Raw genomic sequence first — 25872 nt, 5'->3', positions numbered from 1 at the left:
GTGGTTTCATTTTAGTGCCAAAAAATAATGGCTTTCTCACTTGGGGAAAGCCAAGTTGGTTCAAGCCAAATTGGTTTATGCTAAGCTGAAATATATTAGTCTCACCTTTCTCCTACATAGATCAGTTCAATAATCCAGCTTTAATGAACTTCTTCGGTCTTCTCTCTATTGGTCTCCTTATGGCCATCAGCCCAAAGAACATCATTTTATGATGTGGACTTGCTTTTATCAACAACCAAGTCGGCACTGGTCAGGCAACCAATGTGTTAAATGTGTAGGGATTTTCTTCAGTAAAATTGAGATGTCTGTGTTGGCTCCCTTTAAATAACGTCTTTACATTTCTCTCATTGATGTTAAGCCCTGATGTCATCCAAGAGCACTTATTTGAACTCTAACTACTTTAGGCATTTTTCCATATTCCACATATTACTCCAAATATTTTAAAACTATATTGTGTTATATTTCCTTTCTTCAAGTCTCAGATTTTTTATATTACTGTTAAAAATGACAGATGATATTTGCCCTATTCCTAATGATTATCATCTATCTGATCATATCTCCCCATTGTGAAATCTCAATTTCATGGCCAGATAAACTTTACAAGTGGCTGTGAGGTTTCTGAGACTTCAGTTTCTATGCAACTTATTCAATAGACTCTAAAGTAAAAATACCCTTACTCAAATACAAGAAACCAATAAATAAACACATGAGGATATGAGGCTAATTTAAGGGTTAATTTGTTGCTCCATCTAGATGTGGTGTTATTTTAGGGAAATTCCCCCAAAAACAGTCTCGAAAGGGATGTATGCTTAAGACCTTCAAAAAGACATTCAGTGAAAGAGACCTGTTCATGCCCCTCAAAACATAGCAGGTTGGCAGCTGCTTATTCTCCCTGACTTTGAGCAAAATTGATTTTTCACAAAATTAACTAAAGTATATTTAAATGTAGAAAAGTTCTATTGATGCCCAAACACCAAACAGGCAACACAGGTCCAAGCCACAGACATCGGAAATCCTGCACTACTCTCTTCTTCGTTTCCTGCAGAATACAAGTATCCCATTTGCTCAGAGCCTAGACGGTGACTTGGAGGGTCAGATTCCCTACTTTCTGAGCATCGCCACAGCCTGTTCTTCCACCTGCTCATCCTGCAATGCTGCTGGGATGACAATGCTAGAATAGCCCCTGTTCACTTTCACCTTTACATGTACAAGTGGAATTTCCTTCTTGGGGAAACAATATTTAAAACAGCCAACTTAGGGATAAGACATTTTCAAATGATATTTCACGTCAGTGTTCTGTCTGCTTTTGAAGCTGAAGACTCTAGAGATGGCAACAGACATGCAAGGCTTTGGAAAAACTGAGTAAACTAAATTAATATTTTGAAAATAAGAGAATTCAGCAAAAACTGCACATGGCTTCTCTCAATGTTGCCAGGCAAATTGGAATTCCTTTTAGTTATAACATAGAGTTCATTCATTTTGAAATTATAGATGTTAATTGTTATATTCTCAAACAATGATACTTTTATAAATGTTAGTGAGTTTCCCAATTTCTCTCCATCACTAATACTGGAGTTAACATCTCCTTGATAATTTTTAAGTACTCTAATCTCTTTATTTAAAGAAAAAAATCACAAAATTATATTATACCGTAGATTTATTTGCCTCCTGAGTAGACTGCTACTAAATTCTGTTTAATACGGGTTAAAATCACTACATGTGACAGGTATGGTTTTCTCATCAAGGACTTAAAAAGCACTGTGTTCTTTCTAAAGCGCCGAGGCAGCAGTAATGAGCCAGAGCTCTGCACAGCCAAGTGTCCCTCCCTGCACCCACTGAGAGCAATAAAAAGCTGAGTTCCAACCTTGGTGACTGGTGAGTTCCCTGGAAGCAGAAGGCAAGGGTGTGTAGTGGCGCTCTGGGGAGCTGGCAACGTCCTCACTGGAAGCCTGTGTGACAAAAGCAAAGTCAACATGAAGCAACACCAAACACCAAATAACAAATACCCTCATTTACCAGACCTGTCTCCTTGGGATCTGAGCTTGGAGAAAATATTATTCACCAAGATACTTCTTAGGAAGCAAGAGCTGTTTTTGTTGAGATAATATTCTGGTAAGTGTTGGGTAAGATCCAAAGCTTTGAGGGGCCTCAGTACATATGGAATAGCTCTAAGAAAAGGGGGCAGTTTATGTGCTGAAATGAAAGGAGAGGGAGGAGGAAAAAGAGAGAGGCAGAAGACAGGAAAAGTTAAAGGCTTAGATTTCTATCAGGCCTTCACCCAGTAATTCCCACAAAGTAAAGGCTGGCTATGAGCAGATTTCTTTGGATACTAGTGAAGAGGTCAAGCTCTGCCCCCAGGATAAATGGGGAAAACCAGGGCTGACTTCCATGAGCCCAGTGGCATCAAAGACTTGGCAGAATGAAGTCATCATAGGAAAGGATATAAATTGTCTTGTGCTGTGTACTGGGGATTCTGGCTCAGTTTAACAACAGCAGTGAGAAATATGTCTGAAATTTGGATTTGGGATGTAGTGGTTATCAACAAATGTGTCACTCCAAGGCCTAAAAGAAAATAACATAACATACATCTAGGATGATGCTTTTTCACTGTATGCAGACAACTCTTTAACCATAGAACTGTGTCCAAGATGGCCCAGGCTGCTAAGGCTCTCTTTTCAGAACCCAACATCCTTGTGAGCTAAAGCCAAAAGAAAGTACTTCAGCTTGGGGTCAGCTATCACTCAGAACCAATGGCCAGTATGCCACACTCACAGTGTAGCTGCTAGTAGCAAGAAGCATTACCGCTGTAACTCTTAACTGAGATTCCTAAATCAAATGTAGCTTTTTTTTTTTTAATATCCCAAAAAGAACATCTGCTAGGATCAAAATCCAAAGCTTACAATCTTTCCAAGCTTCATGAAAAAGTAAATTTCATTAATGCTACATTTTTCTTTCCGGAGCGGGAAATACATTCTATGGGATATATTTGCCCTCCTAAAAGCAGGCCTTTTCTCCAAAGAGATTACCTATATTACAGGAATCAAAACTAAGTAGGAGATTAGACCTACTTGCTAGAAAAACCCTTTAAATTTCATTTCTGACATTTGAGACGTTTGACTAAGCGGCTTTCAGTGGAGACTTACAGGAAGAGTGTGAGTGGAGCAAAATCAGAAGCTCTGTCCCTAGGTAGAAAACAGTTTTCAGGTAGCATTTCTTCACTCCAGCTCCAAGGCAAATATATGGTGTTTAAATTTGGATCCAAGGCTATTGGGTCCACAAAAATAAAAGCTTAGCCACCAAGAAAAATGCATTTTAAAGTAGGTAAGACTTTTCCACTTTTTAGCACACTGCAAGAATGTGGAGCCCAAAATTATTAAAAATCAAATACTACAGTCACCAAGTGTCTCTCTATTGGGTATTCAAGGTCTCCTGTAATTTCTACCTGATGAATGAAACATGAGGATAGTGTCCTAAATAGGGCATCTATTTAATGCTTGAGGCAGGACATATGGGGTGAGGGTACAGGGGTCATCCTCCCTAGATCTATCATACTTCCTCCATAGGAAGCCATAGCTGTCAATATTTCTGCTCCATCTCATTGCTAAAAAAAAGACCCAAAAATCCAACATGAGTTTTAGTTTGTTGTGTTGTGATATTTCTTAGAACTTTTAATCTCGATTTGGGCTGTTGACAATTTGATGACAGCTTTTTTCTACAATTACTGGAACAAATGCTACCTTTTCAGAAACATCTCTGACTGTGCTACACATTAGAATTCTGTAACCAAGCGTAAAAGAGATATTTAGTTTTGTTTCGTACTGTAGGTAGAGCAAAAAATGGTGTGGCTTCTGTTATTTTGCAGTCATCATTCTATGACCAGCACTTAATTACTTTCCTCCTCAGTGTCCATTGATAAACTCACATCATGGAAAATAATCCAGGAAAGAATGATTTTGCAAACTATGCCTTTTGGTGGGACTTCTATGGCTGGATGTTTAGGAAAACAACTACAAATCAATGATCCAACTACCAGCTCTTTGACTTGGCTTTTTTCAAAATGAAGCCCTTGTGATCCTTTCAACAGTGATGTTCACACTGGTTCTCTGAACCTTAGGATTAGACATACAATTCAGAAAGACACAATTATCATAGGAAAGAAGTGGACAAGAAAATGTCTTAAATTTATACTGTATCTGCCAAAGAATAAAGAACTTGCCTTGAAACTGAGGCAGTACACCCATCGTATATTGAGTATGCAGTAATAGAAAATTTAAATAATGTTTTCTTTTACCTGGGTTAAGAAGATATGCCTAAAATGAGAATAAGCAAATTTGAGTAAATATGAATCTTCAAGACTATAAAGACTCTTAAATCTTTGAATCCTTGGCAAATGTGTTGTTGTTGTTGAGACAGAATCTCACTCTGTTGCCCAGGCTGGAATACAGTGGCACAATCTCAACTCACTGCAACCGCTGCCTCCCTGGTTCAAGCAATTCTCATGCTTCAGCCTCCCGAGTAGCTGGGATTACAGGCATGTGCCATCACATGCAGCTAATTTTTGCATTTTTAGTAGAGACGGGGTTTTGCCATGTTGCCCAGGCTGGTCTCCAACTCCTGGCCTCAGGTGATCCACCTGCCTCGACCTCCAAAAGTGCTGGGATTACAGGCATGAGCCACCGCGCCTGGCTCTTGCCACATTTTCTAAATGCCTATGGCAAGGAATTATAGTTTTACATTTTACTTTTTAAATTCTCCTGTCAGGAAATATTTGCAACATCTACAATAAATTATTAGTATCCAAATTTAAAAAAAAAAAGAATGTCTTTAAATCAATAGAAAAATAGACAAAGGAAATGTCTGGAAATTCAAAGATGAGAAAACCTGAACAGTCAATAAACATAAGAGAAGTTGCTGAAATTTACTAGGACTAAGGGCAATGCAAATTAAAACAAGATACGATTTTTCCACTCATCATATTGACAAACTTTTAAGTCTCACAATAGCAAGTACTAGTGAGAACAAAGGAAAAAGAAACTGTTATCTTCTCATTCCTTGCTAGTGGGAATGTACATTCGTTCAACTACTTTAAAGAGTAACTTAGCAGTCTCTAATAAAATTGAAAATTGGTGCAGCAATTTCACTTAAAATATATACTCTACGGAAAATCTCACACAGGTCTGCAAATTGAGACATAAAACAACGTTTATTGCAGCATTATTTATAACAGAAGAAATTGGAATTAACTCAAATGTCTGTCGATGAGGAAAATAAATAAAAATAATGTTGCATATCAGTAAGACAGAATAATATTTAGTATTTAAGAGAAAAAGACCTGATTTCTATATCTTGCTTTGAATGGGTCTAAAAATTTAATACAGAGTGAAAATGCAAGTTGCAAAATGATAAATGTAATATAATATTTATGGAAATATAAAATTTGTTGATTTCATGTATGCATGGAAACACCTAAAAATTATTTTAAAATGTACACTAAATTCATGAAAATGTTTGCTTCTGCCAAGGGGCAGTGTAGTAGGACTGGAGCTAGTGTGATGTGGAGAGAGAGGAACTTCAGCTGTATAATGATGTTCTTTCTTTCATTTAAAGAAGACTTAAAACAAATGTCAAAATATTAGAAACCACAAATTCTGGATGATCTCTACATGTGTTCATTATTTTTAGAAGTTTTCTACATTTTGGAATTTCTCAGACTTAAGCCTGAAATTTTTTTAAAAACACCAAAAGGCCCTATTTCTTTTCTAATCCATGCACTCCTATATTGACATGAACCCATAATGAGAGAAAAATTCCTGTAACAATTCTCTAGTACTTGTATAACATGGATGAATGCCACCTCTGATTGACTTTTTGTGATGAAATATCCCATTTCTGTTTCTTCTAGAGCTACTGAGAGTGAGCTCTAGAATAGAAAAAAGCAGATGATGGTAAATATGTATCCCCTTCCCTCGCAAGGCTTGAAACACTCATTCTGGCCTTATAAGTCCTTCTGCTGAAGATACATCAAAGCATTCTGAAGGTTACTTGATTCTTCTCCTGCTCACGATCAAAGAGTTACTAATAATTTTTAAAACTCACATCAATAAAGGCAGTAGCCACTAATATACTGCACCCTGCAATATCCATAATGGAAAGAAGGAAGGTAGAACTTTGGCAACCCGCTTGGAAAAGATTCAATGCACATACAGTGTATTCTACAACAGACGTGCAAAGCGAGAATTTCACTCGGTGATTACCGAAACTGATAAATGCATAAAATTCAAGCCCCTTTCCAATAGGTGCATTCAATGAAAAACTACAGTCCGGTGGATATCTCTGAATGTCCTGGATGCACTGAAAGAACTTGATACAGACCACAGGAGGAGAGATTTGGCAGACTTCGAAACAAGAAGGGGGCAGCTACAAAGTTGTTTAATAGCCATAAATCTCCCACTATTTTTCACAAAATACCATCTAAGACCACAGCTCCACAACTCATTCCCCATCACTCAGCTCAAGTGGAGTGCTTTGGCATGCTTGCTCACCCTTAAATCATACACCACAGAAAGTGATCCCGGGTCTGGGAAATATGTCAGCCTCTTTCAAGCAAAAGCAATCTTCACTTTTCATCACAATTCATTCCCTGAAACCATGGTATAAAGCTGACTCTTCTAAAAACATTTATTTTCTCTCATAAGAAAAAGCATCACTCATTTAGTTATCAAGTATTTAATAACCACCTACTATATGCCAGGCCCTGTGCTAAGAATACCAAGAAAAATAAAATGAGAACATTGGTTGCATTGCTGGGTCATAAAAAAAACATACTATGATTAATAGTGGTTATGAAGAGCCACCAACTCATAGTGTGTCCCTCACACTCCCATACTCTGGATCATTACAGAATGTTGTCCCTGACTTTGATTATGACATCTAAACACCTATAACAGTAGTTACGCCCTTACTCATTTCTCACTCATACTAACAGAGAGCTTTGGAGATTAACTATATTAACTTTCCGAAATTAATTATACAATTAACCCTTGTGCTCAACATACTGCCAAAAAATACAGGAAGAAGTCAATTCATGATAATAGGATGGGTAAAACATTTTAAAGTCAAAGATAAAACTACATACCATGGGCTGGGCGCAGTGGCTCACGCCTGTAATCCCAGCACTTTGGGAGGCCGAGGTGGGTGGATCACGAGGTCAGGAGATCGAGACCATCCTGGTTAACACGGTGAAACCCTGTCTCCACTAAAAATACAAAAACTTCTCCGGGCATGGTGGCGGGTGCCTGTAGTCCCAGCTATTCTGGAGGCTAAGGCAGGAGAATGGCGTGAGCCAGGAGGCGGAGCTTGCAGTGAGCCGAGATCGTGCCACTGCACTCCAGCCTGGGCGACAGAGCCAGACTCCGTCTCAAAAAAAAAAAAAAAAAAAAAAAAAAAAACTACATACCATGATTGTAATTCAACATGAAAGTGTAGGCCACATTGCCAGAATCCAAAAGTAAAGACTTGCCATCTTCTGAAGGATTAAGTTAGAGAAACTAAAGAACCAGGTAGAAGGCTGAAGCTTCCCACCCCTCTCACAGATTAAGGTGCCATGCCTTTCAGTAAAGCAAGAGAGAAGGTGTCACTGACAGACAGATTAAGTTGGGAATAATAGACAGGTTTGAAAGCAGGAACAGCCATATCCTGTCTAGAGCCAGAAGCCAAGAAATTGGGAGGAAAACAAAAGGCAAGGTAGGGATGAGGGTGAGTCTGGAACCAAGAGACCAAGAAAAAGATCCCAATGGAGAAGAGGTCAGAGTCTGGGCAAAAGCTGAGCATGAAGCTGAGCGAGGGAGCTGAAGGGTAATTCAAGTAAGAAGCTGGTCACAGCAGAGGCTGGTGGGGAGGGGAGGATTATGTCAAAAACCTCTCTGGAATAAGAAAGCCTTTTGAAGGCAATGGCCCGGAGCTTCCCATTTGTTTCTATCTGATCTACAGGGGGCCCAGTTCTGCCAGTGCCCACAGTGGCATCTGGCCCAGAGTAGCAGTTCACAAATATTTATGAAAGGCAGGGAAGGAAAAAGAAAAGGTGGGAGGGAGGAGGAGAACTACGAAAGGAAAAAAGGAAGGAAGGGCTGTGGCTTGGGCATTTTATGGGCTATTACGTAACTAATTCAATCACAGAATGTAAGAGTTGTTAAAGATCTTACAAATCATCTAGAGCAGTGGTTCCAAAATATTTTTAGCAGACACTTATATAACAGAAGAAAAAAATAAAACCATCTAAATATTGGACATTATAGAAGTGATCATAATTTCTTTTGGTAACCTAATACAACTGTAAGTACAAAGGAGAGAGAAATATGCAAAGATATTACCTAGCATTAAGTCAACATGGTAAACATTAAAATAATACATAGGTTTTGGTTTTTAACTACATAAAATTAGGAATAAGTAGTAGTTAATAAGTAAAGATAGAAAGATTTTTGGGCCAGGCACGGTGGCTCACACCCGTAATCCCAGCACTTTGGGAGGCTGAGGCAAGTGGATCACCTGAGGTCAGGAGTCTGAGATCCACCTGACCAATATGGTGAAACCTTGTCTCTACTAAAAGTACAAAAATTAGCCGGGTGTGGTGGCGGGCACCTGTAGTTCCAGCTACTTGGTAGGCTAAGACAGGAGAATTGCCTGAACCTGGGAGGCAGAGGTTGCAGTGAGCTGAGAATGTGCCACTGCACTCCAGCCTGGGTGACAGAGAGAGACTCCATCTCAAAAACTAAATACATAAATTTTTGCTAGCAATGTGATTAAGGATGGTTGGAGTTGTAAACTTTACTTAACATATAATTACTTCTTATAATTTACAATATTTAGAATTTAAAACACTACTCATATACAATGGCTATACGAAATAATGCCTAGTCCATCAAATATTTTTCAATCTGTCCTATCAGAGATTGAGGAGAGATGAAAAAAGAGAAGGGAGGAAAAATACGAGTTGAGGAAAAAGAAGGAGATGGTAAAGAAAGGAAGCAAAGTGTGTGACAGGATTTAATATTTCTTGAATATATGGTAAATGCTAATGGTTATCCAATGTATGAGATATGTCCTATATTCCTCTCATTTGAAAAATGAAAAAAACTGACACTTAGGAAAGATCAGTAACATGTCCAAGGCTATCCAGTTCTAAAGTCCAGAGTGTGATTAGAAACCAAATCAGCCTGACTCCTAAAGCCCAAACTGTTTCCGTAGCCCTGCACTCTCTCTGCATTGGAGCCCTCAGGTTTTCATGATGCTCTTCTCCTGACCATTACTCTATTCTCCCCTGCTTCACTGTCCACTGGGCACCTGTCTCTTTTGCAAGATGGTAGGGGCCAGTCCTAATTTGACAGTGAATGCCTTGCAGCACCTAACAGGACAACTTCTCAAAGCATTGAGACAAGATTATCAAATGAGAAGGAATTTACCAATAGCATGGGTAGTTTTAATAAGGGCAGAATATCCTATCTACAAACAAATAATTATCTTTATCCAAAGAAGTATGATGGAGCACAAATTAATAGTTTGCTGCTAATTAATTCTTGCTGAAGATTTAGTTTGTGTCATATATTCAAACATAGAACATAATCAGAATGTAATGTAATATAACCTCCAAGTAATGTGGGTGTGTGTACATCACATTTCTTGAGCATTAATTATATGCAGGCATTTTATAAACATTGTTTCATTTAACCCTCTCAATAGCCTTATAATGCAAGTGTCACAGGATCCTTAGGGTGTCAGTTTTCTAGTCAGAAATGTCAGTGGCCCGTGGCGCCTTTGCCTGAGTTTTGCTTAGCCTCACTGGGCTCATTCCACACACTTGGCCCAGCAGGCTGCGCTCAGCTGGCACTACCGGCCCAGATCCCACATCTGTCAAGGGTGAGCCAGGCATGGAGTGGCAAGGGGTGTGTGAGTGAGCACGGGCTTCGGCCACAGCGCACGGCCAGGTGTGCTGGCTGCGGTGAGGCAGGCAGCTCCAAGTGCCAGTACAGGCGCTGGCTCCAAGAGAGGCTGCATCTGGACCAGGCGTCCTGCAAGTAGCTTCCACCATGGGCACCAGGGAATGCTGTGGTGCCTGGAAGCTGGGAGACGCCAGGAACCACAGAGCCCTAAAGAGGGCATCACAGCCCTGACTTGGAGAGCCCCTAGGTCTGGGCTCCCTGAAGGGCCGCAGCTCTTCTCCTTCTTATTACCTGTAACGTGTTAGGCGGGGAGGCGTGTTTCAGCCCTGTTTGTGTTACATCTCTTTTAGTCTGGCCATTGGCGGATCTTGAGTTCCTGTCCTGCATCCAGGAAGAATGAGGTACGTGGACAACTGGAAGGTGAGCAAAGCAGAGAGGAGCTTCACTGAGCAACAGAATGGCTCTCACAAGACCCACAGTGTGTAGCTCCTTTCTGCAGGCAGGTCATTGGAGTGGGGAGGGTGTCTATGGGCTCAAAGGGAGGAAGTGAGTGCTGATTGGTCCATGGGCTGCCATGGGCCAGCCGGAAAAAGCATCATAAATTCTCACTCCAGGAGGTGGACTCCACCCGGCACTGGCAGCCCGGCCCCCAGGCTTCAAGCCATCCCTGGCTTGAAGGTGGGGTTTCACTGGGCACCCACCCCCTTCCGCCCAGGGACCTGTCTGCCTTCCACGTTGCCCAGGCTGTTCATGTTGAGGGGTGTCTACAGGCCCGCAGGGAGCTGCCCTCAGCACCCCCTGGGCTGCTTCCTGCGCTCGCTGACGCCCAAAGTCTGGAGGGGGCCAAGGCAGCAGGGGGCGCTGGCGTGTGACTGCCGCCCTGAGTGCACGCAAACGCAGCTGAGTCACGACAGCCCTCGGGCTTGGCCACAACTTTGCTCTGCACTGGAGTGGGCACCGGGAGCAGGGAGAGGCCCGGGAGCAGGAGCAGGCACTTCCAAGCCCGCTGGGGCAGGGGCTTCCCAGGCCCCTGAGAGCACAGGGATGCCAGGGTCCAGAGTGCGGCTGGGAAGCTGCAGCTGCACCCAGGAGTGCGGGCTCCCGCACTCCTGTTCCTGGCTCCCACCAGCCCTTCCTGCCCCACTGAAGCTAACATCTTCGAAGCGGCTGCTCCAGACAGGCCGCCGCTGCCATCACAAGTACCATTAACATTACCACTTTATAGGTAAGGCAGTTGAGATTTAGAGAGAGGTTATAGTACTAGTCCAAGAAAACCCAGCTAGTATGTGGAGACCGGAATTGAGAAATAACACAGCTCGATTCCATAGCCTGAATCCTAAGCACTGTACAATGAACTTGATGTTCAAAGGTGCCTGGCAAAGAAAACCCTCCTAGGCTTATTTAGTGCACATACAAAGGTAGGTAATATATTGGTAGTGAGATATGAATCAACTCATGGTAATATGCAACATGTTTTGTGGCGTGCTAAGTAAATAAAACTATTAACTTATTTAATAATACATGAAAGAATTAGCTGTGCAATGTAGACAAATTAGTGTTTCAGATCTCTTTGGCCTTTTGGGTTCAAATAACCAGTGGTGTGTAAGTGTTAACCTGTACTGGCTTACAAGAAGTAATTATTAAGGTTTCAGCAACTTTGGTCAGTTGTTAAACACAGGTATTATTTAAAATTATATACACTTAAACTTGAATAAATTACCTTATTTAACAAGACTCCTCACTTCTTAATTATTTTACAAAATTTTACTGTTATTTATGCTCTTGAAATTGAGTCTACTGAATTTGTATGATAAAAATACTATATAGTGATGTGCAGTCACTTTCCAACTCTTCAGTGATGGCACTTTGTAGTTTGACATTGGCCACTGTGGGAGTATTTGCAGCAGAAACTGGCAAATGCTGCAAGTGAGAGCTTGATTCATTGGTGTGCTTATTTGCTAAACTTAAAGTGATGGAGAAAATGTTAATGTTGCAGATAGAACCTAAAAGAATGTTGTGTGACTGGGCACGATGGCTCACACCTGTAATCCTAGTACTTTGGGAGGCCAAGGTAGGCAGATCACTTGAGCCCAGGAGTTGGAGACCAACCATGAGCAACATGGCAAAATTCCATCTCTTAAAAACAACAACAAAAAAAGGATGTTGTGTCGTAGCCTAATGGTAGCAAAATATTAACTTGTGCTCCATACCTCTTTGGCTAAATATAATTGCTTATTTATAGATAGGATGTTCTGCCTTTATAAAAATTACCCGTAGTATTAGTATATTCCTTCTCATTTAATAATCTTTTCTTAATTCTTTGAGAAGTTGCTTTGTTGGGTATTGCAAGGCATTGTGAATAGCACAAAAAAATTGAAAAAATATTCTTCCAATATTCAAAAACTATTATCCAGTTCAGCAAAGTAGTTTCTTATGTCATTAACAAATGAGTAAAGTTCTGACATACTCATTAAGATAAAGGAATATCAAGTGGGAACTACAGTTGTTCATCAATTGCAACCACAGATACGAGATACAAGAGTTTGGCCAAAATCATTGAAAGTATCTGTGACAATTAAGTGATTGTATGGAATTTTTTATAAACAGTATTATATATTCAATTGTTATTTACTTTTAATTGTGTTCTACACATCATTTATATAACTAAAAAATGCAATATATTATATATGCATGTGTATACGCACACACTTTTTTTCCCAGAGACTTGGCTGTTAAGCATTTTCCTACACACCACTACATATAACACTTTTCAACTAGCTTCTAAAGTATGTTTCAGGCAATGGAGAAAGGGCTATTTTATAGTCTAGAAATGGAAAGAACAGTAAGAAAAATAAGCTTCAAGGATTCTGTTCTTGACTAATTCACAATTTGTATATTGTTTAACTCTCTGTTTTCTGTGCTCTGATGCCTTATTGATCAAGATTTAGAGCCAGGCTCCATCTTGGGCAATTGACTTAAACTCTTTAAGCCACATTTTGACTAACAGTGATAATGGTAATAATAGTCACAATCATGATAATGATAGTTTAAAAATGCTAACATTTATTAGCATTTTTAATTAGTACTTACTTTGTGTCGAGAATTGCGTTAAACACTTTTCATGTATTGATTTATTCAATCTTCACAAAGTTTCATGAGGAGTCACAACTCCTAGTTCTATTTTACAGATGAGGAAGCCGAGGACCAGAGAAATTAAGTCCCCTGACAAAGCTCTCACTTAAGTTCTTGGGTAACTACTCCTTGGCAGAGCTGGGACACAAATCCAGGCAGTTTGCCTCCAGTTGCTGCTGTCTTGGCAATTACAATGTTATGCTGCCTCCCTTCCCAATAAAGGTAAATGTTAAATAAGGGTAAGAAACAACCATCTTAGCCACTGCTCATGGATGTTAGCTATGATTTATTCTTACTTCACTCTAATTTTGTTTAATATCTTATCTCTTCAACTGGACTTTAAGTTTCTTGAGAGGTAAAGCTAATGTTGTATAGCTTTTTCTGCCCTTCACAGTAGCCATGACAGAGACATGCCCATATTTCATAATTAAATAGGCATTATATGAATTAATTTTGCTTCTCACTTGTCAAGCAGAAGAGCACTACTGAGATCCCTTCTGGGAGCAAAAATTGTGAGATCCCTAGCTTCATTATAATCCGAATTCATCCATCAATTCACTGCATTATTGTGATGCTCTAACAACATTTAGATGGTCTCATCTAACTCAGACGAGAAGGCTACACGTGGCATATCTCAACTGGGTTTGTAGGACTGTCTTAAAAATGATATTATGTCATGATAGTCCTAAAGGCTTGATTTATTTTGGCTTAAAAGAAGGAACTTGCCTCATGTGTCTCTTTTCCTCTCACGGAGGTTTTTTTTTAATCTTGAGGGCTACGGGTCAAGTTCTGTCCTTGGAACCAAAGTACTTTTCCAAAATGAGTTGAAGCCAGCTCTGTCAAGCTAGGCCAGATCTGCTGTCAGTGCCTTTCCCAAATACATCAGACCCTCTGCTTGTAAAAATAAATTGATACCAATGCAAGAAATTTATTAGGAGATGACAGCCCAGTTCATAATGGAAATATGGAGAAAATATCATCCTTCAAAACTGACAGTTTATCCATCATGCCTCAGATTCCTGAGATATAAGCAGACACTGTCACATGCAATCCACTGAGGACACATCTTGGATTTCCTTATGACAGGAAACTCTGAAATAATCCAGAAGTAGGGAAGGACTCGCACTGCCCTTAATGTGCTCAGCCATAAATTTTTAGCATTAGCAGGAGAAACATGTAGCCAAGGAAATGAATGATGGGGGAAATCAGGAGGCCTGGGATTCTCAAAGGCCTCTTCTTTTCTCTTAGGGATGATGAACTAGGGATAGGGGTCAGAGAGGGTTACTGCACCACCATGAGGGACATCAATACCCTGTTATGTGTAAGCAGAGCCAACAGGTGGCAGGGCACCACTGCATACATACCACAGTCTGCTCTGTGTGAGGTTTGGAGACCTGGTCATCTTGCCCTGCTAACTTTTCAACTGTGGCTATTTTGCTTAGCTTGTTATTTATATTAATAAACTTGAGACAATTTAAGAGGGCCATTTTAATTAGGAGTAAATGCAAGTATATTTGTGGGGATCACAAGAGGCCTGATCTTTGCAGGCTTAATGAGGCGACCTACCCAACCCCATATGAAATAATTGTGTATTGTATTAAAAGCCGCTTTGGAAAATATAATCGTGGTAGTAAATTGGAATGAAATGAACATGGTATTAAAGGGGGAAAAATATTTACTGCCAATTTTATGGGGCCTTAAAATATTTATGTTTTAAACTTGCATTCTTTGGAGATTTGCTGAGTGTTGCTAGAGCTGGGAAACTTTTTTAATGAGATACATGCATATTTTTCAAATTTACAGATCTTTTTTCACAAAAATAGAAAGTCATAAATGTGAAATGGAAACCTAAACAAGGCAAGTGCAGCCTTAATGGCCTTAGATTCTTAATTGACTCTTCATATTAGAAAAAAATTAAAAGCACAGGAAATTTCATTTAAATGTGAATAATATGCAAGGAACTTTTGTTTTATGTCAGTTTCTATCTGATTAAAGTACGGAGCATTAGCATAAATGTGATAACCCAAATAAACTTGAGTTTTGCTGCATTTATGTTAAGTGGGCATGAATAGGATACGTGTGCATTCTTGGGTTACTTAAAAACAGAGTCAAATACTGGCTTTTGTTCTGTTTCCCAGATGAATCTCTAAAAACAGCAGGGAAATAAATTACATGTTGATCAAGTCTTTATTTCTTTATTCATAGGTACCAGTGGTTGAAAAAATTGCAAGTGGGTCTATAATTCTCAGACACCGAATCCCTCTTTAAATGCTCTCACTCTTTGCAAGAGGCAAATGAACTTCTAATTGTTCACATTTGTTTCAGCCAATCTTCCTGATTCCCTTTCTCATGAAAGACCTAAAACTCTGTTGACTTTACATGTCCAAATTAAATATATCTGTGTTTTCCTTTTGCTTTCAATAAGAGTGCATGCCAGCATGACTTAACATTCATCCAGAGTTTATTTCAATATTAGTGGAAAACAAGCCATTTTTCAGTTTAATGAATAGCATCAGTGTCTCCCTTTTAACCAAAAATATGGCCTTAAACTTGATGGATCTCACCAGAAGGCACATTTTCAAATTATTTTTCTATTGGAGGTTATGAATATCGTTTCCCAAATTATTGTGACAGCTGTGAGGGGAAAGCCTGCATCACAGATACAGCAGCTTAGAAACAAAATTCAGACCTAACAAAATGGTAGTTTCCTTTGTGAAATGAGAAAAGGGGAATGGAAAAGGAAGCATGAACCGCATGGGAGGGAAAAAATACCTCTTTTGAGACTTATGCAACAGGAGAAGAGTCATGTAAAGGCCCTGAAATTCCCATACTTTTTTGTTACTACCATTTTTGTTTCCCAATCATTCTAAATTGGGAAGGTAAAGGCTGAGCATTACTGATTCAAAAAACCTCCAAGAGGACATCTGATATTTCTTCCTTATTAAGGATGATGGAGTGTAATTGATGTGCCTGGTGCCTGGCCAATTCCAACTTTTTTGAGAATGCCGCTTAATGTGCAGACATTATTTTTGGACTACTGAACGCCAGAAAATAATGAGCTGGCATTCAGCTTTGGTGAATAAGACCCTGAATTTTCATCTAAAAGCAGTTTTGAGTTATTGCTGTAGATAAGGTGTAACTGTGCAAGGGAATTTTATCCATGTTTCTCCCATGAATCATAAATGAGGAAAAAAATTACAGTCTAAATTGCACTTAAAAGGAATAAAGTCTTTTCATGTCATACATGATTTATCAAAATGATCTCATTTTAAGGGTACTGTGGTGTATCTTGATTAATCGCATTAGGAAGCGTGATGAATGGCCTCTTTAATGGTAACACAGGATTTATTGGCAGCATCCAGACTTGAACCAGAAGGGTAAGAAGTAAAACATACAAGAGATAGCTAATGCAGATAGGATGTCAGTAATGTGCTGGCTTGTTGTAAAATTATACCAGGAGCCTTAGTTTCAGGAGCTTCTGAAACTGCCAGAGGGTGGACAGCAAACAAGTTTTGTACAGGACCTTGGGTGCCACCTCAAATCCAGTCTGACCCTCCCCTAACTTGTTGCAATGCAAGTAAAATCTCTCTGCTGGACTGTAAAAATAAGGTGTCTGTGAAATCTGGGCAAAACTTGGAAATTCCTAGTAATAAGAGGGAGACACCCGCCTTTCAAGATCAGCGCTCCTTGCCCTTTTGCCCTATTTTAATATCCTCTTCACATTTCGCTTTAATATCCTAAATGCCTTTTTTTAAGCCTGCTCGAGTCTGCTCCCACTAATTTCCTCTAAGGCTGACAGATCAGAGGCTTTCCTCGAACTGTTCCTTTTGGAGCTGAGAAGCCCTCCTCGTAATCCTGCTGCTTGTCCGCAATTAATCCTTCCAGTTGCCTCATTATTACCTCCACCACCCACAGACAGAGGAAGCTCTGACCCACTGGACACTGGCTCCCGACTGAAGCTTCAAAGGTGCCAATCACACCCTCATCAGAAAGGTGCCTGCTGTCAGCATCAGAGGTTTTCATCCCCTCCTCCCCGCTGATCAAACATTCTTCCTCAGAAGATTAATTCGGAGTCCCCGCCCATTTCCTCCCATATCCTCTTTCCCTTTTTGGTTTACCCAATGATCCATCTTTGCCTCGAAAAGGGAAGCCACGGATAATAGAAGTCCTTTCAAAACAAAAGCTGGGCAAAGGCAAATTTAAATCCCAGCTGTTATCAACTTTTTTTTTTTAACCCATTTAAACATCTTAAGGCAGTGAGGATTAGGGCCTGGCCTGAAATGCCATTCTTTGATCAAGACCCCAAGACTTTACACAAACATAATCACAAGGCAATGGATGCCCCTCTGAAGGCTGAATTGATTTGTTTGACTGCAGCGCCTGGGATGGTAGAGAAGCCGCACACTGACTTTCCTAACTCCCAACATATATGTCACCAGGCCAAGTGACTTAGAAATTATATTTCTTTTCTTCCTGTGTCTTAATTGGAGCAGTCACTTTCAGATTCAGACAGAACTATGGGGAGAGGTTTTGAGGAGAAGAAAATGTGAGCCATAGGGGTGGGTGCTTGCTATGGCTTCCCCATCCCCAGGCTGAGAGGAGAGAGGTGAGAGCAGGAGAGAGATTTGTGAGAAAGCAGCAGCCCCATGGTCTCTGATGTGTAGCAAAGGTGACTTCACAGAGAAGGACCTGGGTTTAGATTGGCTGGTTCTACTGGAATCTTCTCCATCTCCTCCAGTCACTGGGTAACTGCAGTTACCTGTCTCGGCCTATGGAAGTAGTCTCGGGAGGGGAAACCAGCACGGCCTTTCCTGGGGCCAGTGAACAGCCACCATGTGGCTCCCTATCCATCTTCGTCTTTCAGGACCAGATGCCAGGATGAAACCACAGGAAAACCTTCAAGATATGCTTGTGAGATCGCTGCTATGACAAATTCTCATGGCTCACTAGTGTTGACACTTGCCATACATATCTACAGGTAGATCATTTCAAAGTTGCATAATAAAGACAGTATTTAAAGAGAAGGTTGAAGGGACCATTGAAAATTGATGTTCAAGTAGATGAAGGTGTCTTTGGAAAGAGTAGACTAATCAAAATTTTGTTCCTGGGTTTGAGGATTTTTTGATTTGGGGAGAGGGCAAGTAGGGTTGGTTTGTTATTTACATTACAGAGAGACTGTCAGAAAATGAAGTTTAAGTCACACACAATTACGAATTCTTGACCAAAATGACTCTATGGGGACCATTTGCTACATTTCCAGGGTAAGTTGTAGAATCTCCCTTGTTGAACAGTTCAGGAAAATAAGATTATCCTTTTGATGATAAGTCATGAAATCCACCTCAAAGTGCTTTAAGTTTAAAAAGAGGAGCAGGGGGCTTTAATGAGCTCAAGGTATATGGTTTCATGTACGGTTAGATCCAGGTGTTCAAACTTCTCATCAGAAATTTCTATCTCAGCTTTGTTTCTTGGTTTCTCCACGTGTTGGCCTCCCAGGAGCCCCCCACATCTGTACCTCACCATCTTCAAAGACAAAAGAAAGAGTTTCTCTTTCCTGTAAGTTCCAACAAAATCTGGGAATCCGTGGCCTGCTTTGGGTTATGTGCCTATCCTGGAAAGAATCTCCTCACCCATGAGAAAGAACCCTCTACCTGATTGAGCCTGGCTCCTGTGCCACTCCTAGTGCTGAGAGAGCGGCTGGCCCCATCAGACCACTATTGATTAAGGGTGGCCACATGGTGGTTCCACAGAGTTAGGTCTATCCCAGAATGCAGTGTAGTGGACACCAAAGAGGCCAAAAGGGCAAATTCCCCTTCGAAAGCAGACGACCTCCTGTGTAAGTCTTCGGGAGCCCCTCACTGCATCCCAGACATTCAAAACATCTCATCATTATCTTTAGGCCAAACTGAACTCGTTATGCAGTGGCTCAATCCTGACATCAACATCAACAAAAGGCCTCCACCTCCAGAAAACCCTCCCCACGAGGTCTTGCAGATATCATAAAGTTTATACCTTTCAGGATCTTAGTTGACACCAGGCAGGTTTATCATACAATTTTATTCTTCTAAGCTTTGGTATCCCACATAAGATTAAAAACAGCCACAGGCATCTAAATAGAGCAACATGAGGGGTGGGCAAGGGTAGCTGCTGGGGTCACAGTATGACGTGGAAAAAGAAACAACCACAAAAAGCTAGACTAAGAGCTGAACCACAAGGTGCTGCAACAGACCTCTGAAATGATGACACCCCAGGCTTCCTCCACTCCTCCACACATATATATGTCAACAGGATAAAGTTAAACTCAGTGTGGTATGTTCTGTTTAAGTGAGGAGTAATACAGTATATTTAATTACTAATTAGCATGTGTCAAGCAACTACTGGTATCAATTCTGGGAATGAGACATCATACACATTTTGTCCACACGTTAAACAGATAATACCACAAGAGAATATGTGACCAGTACAAAAGAGTAGCACGAGGAAGTCCTCTGGGAACAACAGTCTAAAAAGTTTTAATTTTGACATATGCAAACCTCAAAGGTATGGGAAAATTAATTCTAATGTGCATCTCTCATTTTCCAAAAGCATTTCCCCATTACTCTATCACTCGGCCCTCTTTTTATCTTTCAGGCCTATTTCTAAAAGAGATGCCAAGGATGTTTGCCTTGAATATATCCAAGACTCCAGGTTCATTGTGTTGAGGATGAGGACAATGTGTTCTGGACAGCTTAGGTAAGCCCCTGAAGATCCATGCCCCGTGTCATGTGTGACTTAGGATGTGGAACTGAAGACCTACAGACTTAGGACTAGCTGCTACACTTGAGTTTCATTTCCCCCAAGAGACCCAAAGAAAGTAGGCAGGATTCTCTGCTTAGCAATTCAACAGCACCCACTATAGCAACCAAAGGGGGATATGTACAAATGCTCTGCTAGGCTGCTAAAACTCTTCTGGGCTAGAGCCCACATGCTCTCAGTGTCTATATCAGGATAGCTAAAATCTGAAGAAGAACCATGAAGCTTGGATGCTAACATTTGGAATTCCAAAAGGGCTGCAGTATGCAAAAGTATGTGTGTATGTGTTGATTGCAGAGGAGAGGATAAGGATATAAAAAACTCTGAGTTCCAAACCCAATCTTTCTTTGTAAAGTTAATACTAATCCTCAGCCTGTGTACCTTTCTAGATAAGAACTTAACTTTTCTAGATAAGGACTCTACATTATTAAATATTAATTTTCACAATACTACTGTGTTTATTATAAAATATAGTTAATATAGTAGATTGGAGCCAAGGGAAATGGTGGAAAATAGTTTAATAGATGGAAAGTCATTTGAGAAATAACCCCCCAAAATCTTTTCTCCTTTATTTTCTTTTTTCAAAATTATCTGAAAATTATTCACAGAGCCGTTCTTGAAAGAGGCCTTTTTTATTTGCTTTATACTATCAATAACTGTTAACATCAAAAGTTTCATTCATCTAAACGTATACATATGTGTGAAGCTGTTTCCTTGAGAGATTCCAGACCCAAATATATGATTACTACAAGAAAAATGACTAATCAAGTATCATAATCAGTAAGTCTGATGTCCTGTGCAATATTTCTAACCATTCTAGCAGGCTTATTCTCCCTGAAGCCAAAGGAAATGCAAAATTTAAGTTTATTTCCTAAAGAAACACTACCCTGTGCCCATCTTAGTCTTCAACTCTCAAACACATTGTGGTCTAGAGGGACTCAGTCACTGACAAAGTATGCATGAACCTACCCTGGGTGGGAGATCCCATTCTAGGTATATGTTTTGCTCAGGACAGTCCAATGTCCTGACCATGAAAGAAAGAAAGAGGAAGGGAGGGAGAAAAGAAAAAGAAAAAAGATGTTTTGGGGTTACTTTCCAAATGAGTTTTCATCCATTAAAACATTTTCCAACATTTTTCCTGACTCTGTTCTACTATCTACTGTCTTTTGTACCAATTATAAGATAGAAAGGGCCCACACATGCTACAAGCCCTCTTTTCTCTTATTCCATATCCAGGATTCCTAGGTTTTGAAAGGTAAACACGGCCACAGAAACCCCTCTGCTTTCTCCAGCTCCTGGGTTTATCCTGCAAGTGCACTTGCACAGACAGCTTACAGAAGGGTAAGGCATGGTAGTGAGACACACAAAGAAGACCTATAACCCAGATGGTTACAGAGCTCAAAGGACTCCACGAAGATTCACAAGGAAACTGGGGCCCCTCTGCTTAAAAATGTAGTGATTCACCTTGCTCTTGGGGTAAGCAAAGAGCACCATCCATTTCCTAGAAGGCCCTCTGCCCCAGCCCCTGCCTTCTCAGCTTATCTTTTGCCTTCACTCCTCACCCTGAGAGTCATCACGTGGTGTTCTCCTGCTCCCGCAGGGCACTGTGCCCCATCCTGCTGGAGATCTTTGCAAAGCCTAGTCTTCCTTCCTAACTCCCTCCCAACATGCTTTGCCTGAGTTGTCCCCCTACTAGACACTTTGCTCCTTGAGGGCAGCGCCCTACTCCACCTGGGTGGCCCATAGTATCTTCTCGATAAATACTAAATGGTAAATTAAATGAACTTAAAATATTGAACAAATAGCATTCCCTGGCCTCCAAGGGTGGAGGATAATAATAAGTCCACATCTTCCCAGGCTAAGTCAGCCTCTACACTGTCCTCTGATGGGAGCTCTCTACCCCATACCCCAACCCCTGCAAACAGGGCTTCTCAGTGTTGGACAGGTGGCATGCATAGTTCCTCCCTCCAAAATTCCCCATGTGGACACTCCTTTCTAGCAGAGCCCAGTTGATTTCTCGTATGTGAAAGGACTACAAGTTTAAGGTGCGCTTCTGCCAAATGGAGTCATCCAAAAGGTGTTTAGAACAAACAAAGGAAAACCTCCTTCCTGTACTTCAGACTGGGCTACAAATGGGAAACACAAAACCAAGCCTGTAGTTTCTAAGATGCATTCAGTCTGTCTGTCTGGGATTTGGGATCTGGCAGGAGGGACCCCAGCCAGGAGTGATCTAAGGTAGCACCTGCTTGGCTCAGCTTTCTTTTTGTTATACCCATCTTTCTGTCTCCTTCAATGGATGGTTTTTGTTCCTTTCCTCTGATGAATGAGTAATTAAAAGTGTAATCCAAATGAAGCCCCCAGGAGTGCAGGTACGCACACCATTAGTCACTGTTGTGCTCCTCCAGGGACCAAAGGGGAAGGCTAGGAAGGTTAGAGAAAGCCGTGAAAGGGCCTTCAGGGCTGTCATCAGGGGAGAAAACTGAGTTGTAGTGAGGCCTTCTTGTCACACGGCTCAGTCGGCAGAAGGGGGTGCTGTAGTGTAACCTATTTAGGATGCAAATAGAGTGTCTCCCGAGCTGCAGATGAAAGCGAGCGTGTTAGCCGCTGCCTGGCAGGTCCTCAGCAGTACTGAATGTCATATTCCTGCTTGTCACTGCTCACTGCAGGTCATTAATAGAACTCAGAATGCTGTTACTAAATGTGCACATTAAAAAACTGATCACCAAAAAGAAAAAAAGAGTGGCAATCCCATTCCCAGGGAATTCAACTCATCCAGCTCAGTGAAGATTTGTTTATTCAAGATCACTGGAGTTCAACAATTTTATTAGCTTAGATTGACAACTATCTATCACAGATATACTACCCACTAAATGATAGAGGAAGAAGGGAGTTAAGGCCTCATGTGCGCGCCTGTGTGCAGTAAGAAAGAAGAGATCACTGAGAGCTAGAGGTTTCACAGATAGTGCCCAGCAAGTGAGCGCTGGACGGGCACCTCTCCCTTCTTCTTGGTTGGACTTCCACAGAAGTGGAACAAAAGACTCAGAACAAAACCTCCAGCTTCACAGAACCACGCCAGCTGGTACTTATGCTTTATTTTTTGACGCAGTCAGGTGTTCATTCTGCCAAGCAAGTTTTCATTCTTCCCTTTACTCCAGCCAATTCCTGTTTTCTTCAACTGGAGCTCCCCAAGACTCATCAAAAACACGATTTAATTACATCTCCAAAAAAAAAAAAAAAAAAAAGGGAGGAGTGTAAACATGACTCCTTTTTATCTCCTGATACATCTGGACAAGTAGACAATGTGCTAAAACAAAATAAATCTGCCCTGACAGTCACATCAAAGAGTTCAGCAAGGGGCTTGCAGCTACTTAAAGCACAGGAATGCTGTTGCTAAGCATCGGCCTACAACTTATCAGTCCTTGGAAGAAATGCTTTTTTCTTTCTTTCAGGGGGAGATGAGGAAAGTTAGAGTGGGAACCAGACTGCAAAAGGAGATTGGGGATTTTCGGGGATTTGGAAGCTTAAAATGAATTGTGTGAAGAAAAGGGGTTTTGTTTTGTTGTGTTTTCCTTTTAACAAACTGTCTATATTTTTATAAAGGTATTACATGGAAACCTTCTAGAAAGGGCTACTTAGGACTCACAGAAATAAGTGGTCACACAAAACACTTCTATACAAATTTGTGCCATATCTCATTTTTGTGGATTTCTCTGTATGAGAAGAATCAAGTGTTAGTTCAGGGTCTGAGGAAATATCTCACAATCACCAAAGTCAACAGTGAAAAATCCTTAGGTTGCCATAATAAAAAATAAATCATCCAATATCACAAACCACAAACATTTTCTCTAAAAGGCAAGAAACAAGAGTATCCACTCCAGCAATCACAATACAAAAGAAAACAGAATCCCCACCCCCCCACCAAAAAAAGAAACCAAGCGTGAACTGCCATGTGCAATGAAATAAATCTAGCCAGATGACCCCAAATATATGGCACAGTCTCACAACTAAAGTGTTCACAGTAAACACAAAATGGAAGTGACCCTGAAACATGGCCAACACCTTCAGCCTTTTCTCCCCACCACCCCCCAGGGAAGATAGTGAAACACATGCTGTGGAAATTCAGTCTGATCTTCATCCCATATGCTGGTTCTCAAGTGGAGCAACAGGGAGATTTTTCTCTTCCCATGAACACATCCTCAGGTAGGTAGCTCTGCTCCACTTCCTCCCTCCAGCAAGGCTACTAAATTTAGTTGTGCTGGAAAATCTGAACTGAACATGAAATGGCATTGCTGAGAAGTATGTTCCATGAGCACCTGAGGGCACTCTGGAAAAAAAAAATAGAGCCAGTTCAAAATAACCCACCAGTTCTCAATATGCATCAGACAACGCCACAGAGATTCTGTCCTCAAAACTGAGGGGCTAAAAATATGCAGATACTTTACTCCAGCCTAGGGAGGCCATGAACATTTTAAGCAAACAACTTGCTATTTTCTTTTCTTGGATCAAAGGAAACAAATTCTAAAACTACTGTGATCTCCACACAGGAAAATGCTCAACAACATGAACAATTACCAAGTCTGTGATATTGCACAAATAAATAACACTTCCCATTAGCTCTAGCGCGATCGTATTTATTAAACAGTGACAGAGGGCATCAGTAACCATTTTTATTGTCCCATATAGCTCCTATTTTCTAATTAAACAAAAGGTTATTTCTACTGTTAACAGCCATTTGTCTACTTGGGTCTTACATAATACTTTTTGCCAAGCATGACAGAATATAAGAAATTATGCTCTGTGGTGGGGTTTTTTGTTTTAAATTTTGCATGCTGAGTTGCTACTTAGAGAGATCCGTCAGTTGATAATCAAAGCAAGAGGCCATTGTGTGGTGAATTCATAAATATACTTTGGCAATTTTTCCTAAAACATGATGAAGCAAGCACTTGGTCCTACCCTTTAGCCTCAATCCAAGGGCAATGATCTGTATTATTAAAGATATAGGTCAAGCCAGCTTGCGCTTCTTCGTCCTGTGGGATGTTTTAGAAGCTGCTGTCACATTACCAAGATCTGTTCTGTGGTTCCTAATTATTCCTCTTGGCAGCTTTGGATTCCAAGTGATTCCCCTCACATGTATGTAAAAATTTATAAGCTGTTTCATATAACAGCATGAGTTATTTCCTTGTTGTCTGTAATTGCTGAAGATACTGATTAGAAAAATGCTCTAATTTCACTGACAAGGATAATGGTAACTTAATAAAATTTGCATTGTGTCTTCTGCAGACCTCAAAAATACTTTGTATCAACAATTGAAATGGTAATTTTTAAAATTTTTAATATAACTGAGGGCAGGGCTATTTCTCTCCTGAACATCTTAACCAGAAGGAAAAAAAACAAATAGCATGGATTTCCTCCTCATTGTCAAAATTTGATTGGTCCAAAAGCATATATTAAGTTGCCACTATGAGCAAAGAACTAAGGGAAGGAGCCTAATGGTTACTAAGCATGTACTATGTACTTGGCATGTTCCCATAAGCCCTCCTGTTTAACTCCCAAAAACAAGTTGGTGGGGCAGATAGAACAATCCTACAATGGTATTCTTGGGGAAACCAAGTGCCTGGATTCCATCACAGAATTCCATTCTGATTCTATATTCCTAGGGCTTCCTGATGCAAGTGCTGTGCTCTTTGCACCATGTTGAGAGGAGTAAACTGTTGCAAATTAAGGTAACTTACACTGTAGTAGGAGGAAATGAGATAAGTCAATAACTACCATAGAAAAAGGGATTGAGGCAAATGCCCATAGAAGAGAGTCCAAACAAAACAGCCTAGGGTCTGAATGATGGAAGAGATTTCATCTGTTCCAGGAGAGAAAGAGAGAGAACCTGTTACACTGTCTGATTTTCACATGTGAAGTATGTTGGAAAGGTATTAACTTCTCTATTAGACAGATGAGAACACGGAGACGGAAATAAAGGGCCTTCCCCAGGCATTGATGGCTTGCCCAGGATAGAACACAG

At 40.6% G+C, this 25872-nt stretch overlaps 1 protein-coding gene across 3 annotated transcripts in view; it reads right to left on the bottom strand.

Annotated features, from left to right (window-relative positions):
- Nucleotides 1-25872, bottom strand: part of LRMDA (leucine rich melanocyte differentiation associated) — a 1137585-nt gene that overhangs the window by 232513 nt on the left and 879200 nt on the right. For all 3 annotated transcript variants that reach the window (XM_063607438.1, XM_063607439.1, XM_034930898.3), the window contains one exon: nt 1865-1949. In XM_063607438.1, the coding sequence (XP_063463508.1) occupies nt 1865-1949 (85 nt within the window). The remainder of the gene's footprint in view (nt 1-1864; nt 1950-25872) is intronic.

Source organism: Pan paniscus, chromosome 8 (assembly GCF_029289425.2).
Source record: "Pan paniscus chromosome 8, NHGRI_mPanPan1-v2.0_pri, whole genome shotgun sequence".
Lineage (NCBI taxonomy): Eukaryota > Metazoa > Chordata > Mammalia > Primates > Hominidae > Pan > Pan paniscus.
The sequence above is the reverse complement of the archived record's forward strand: the minus strand, read 5'-3'. Positions and strand labels throughout refer to the sequence as shown.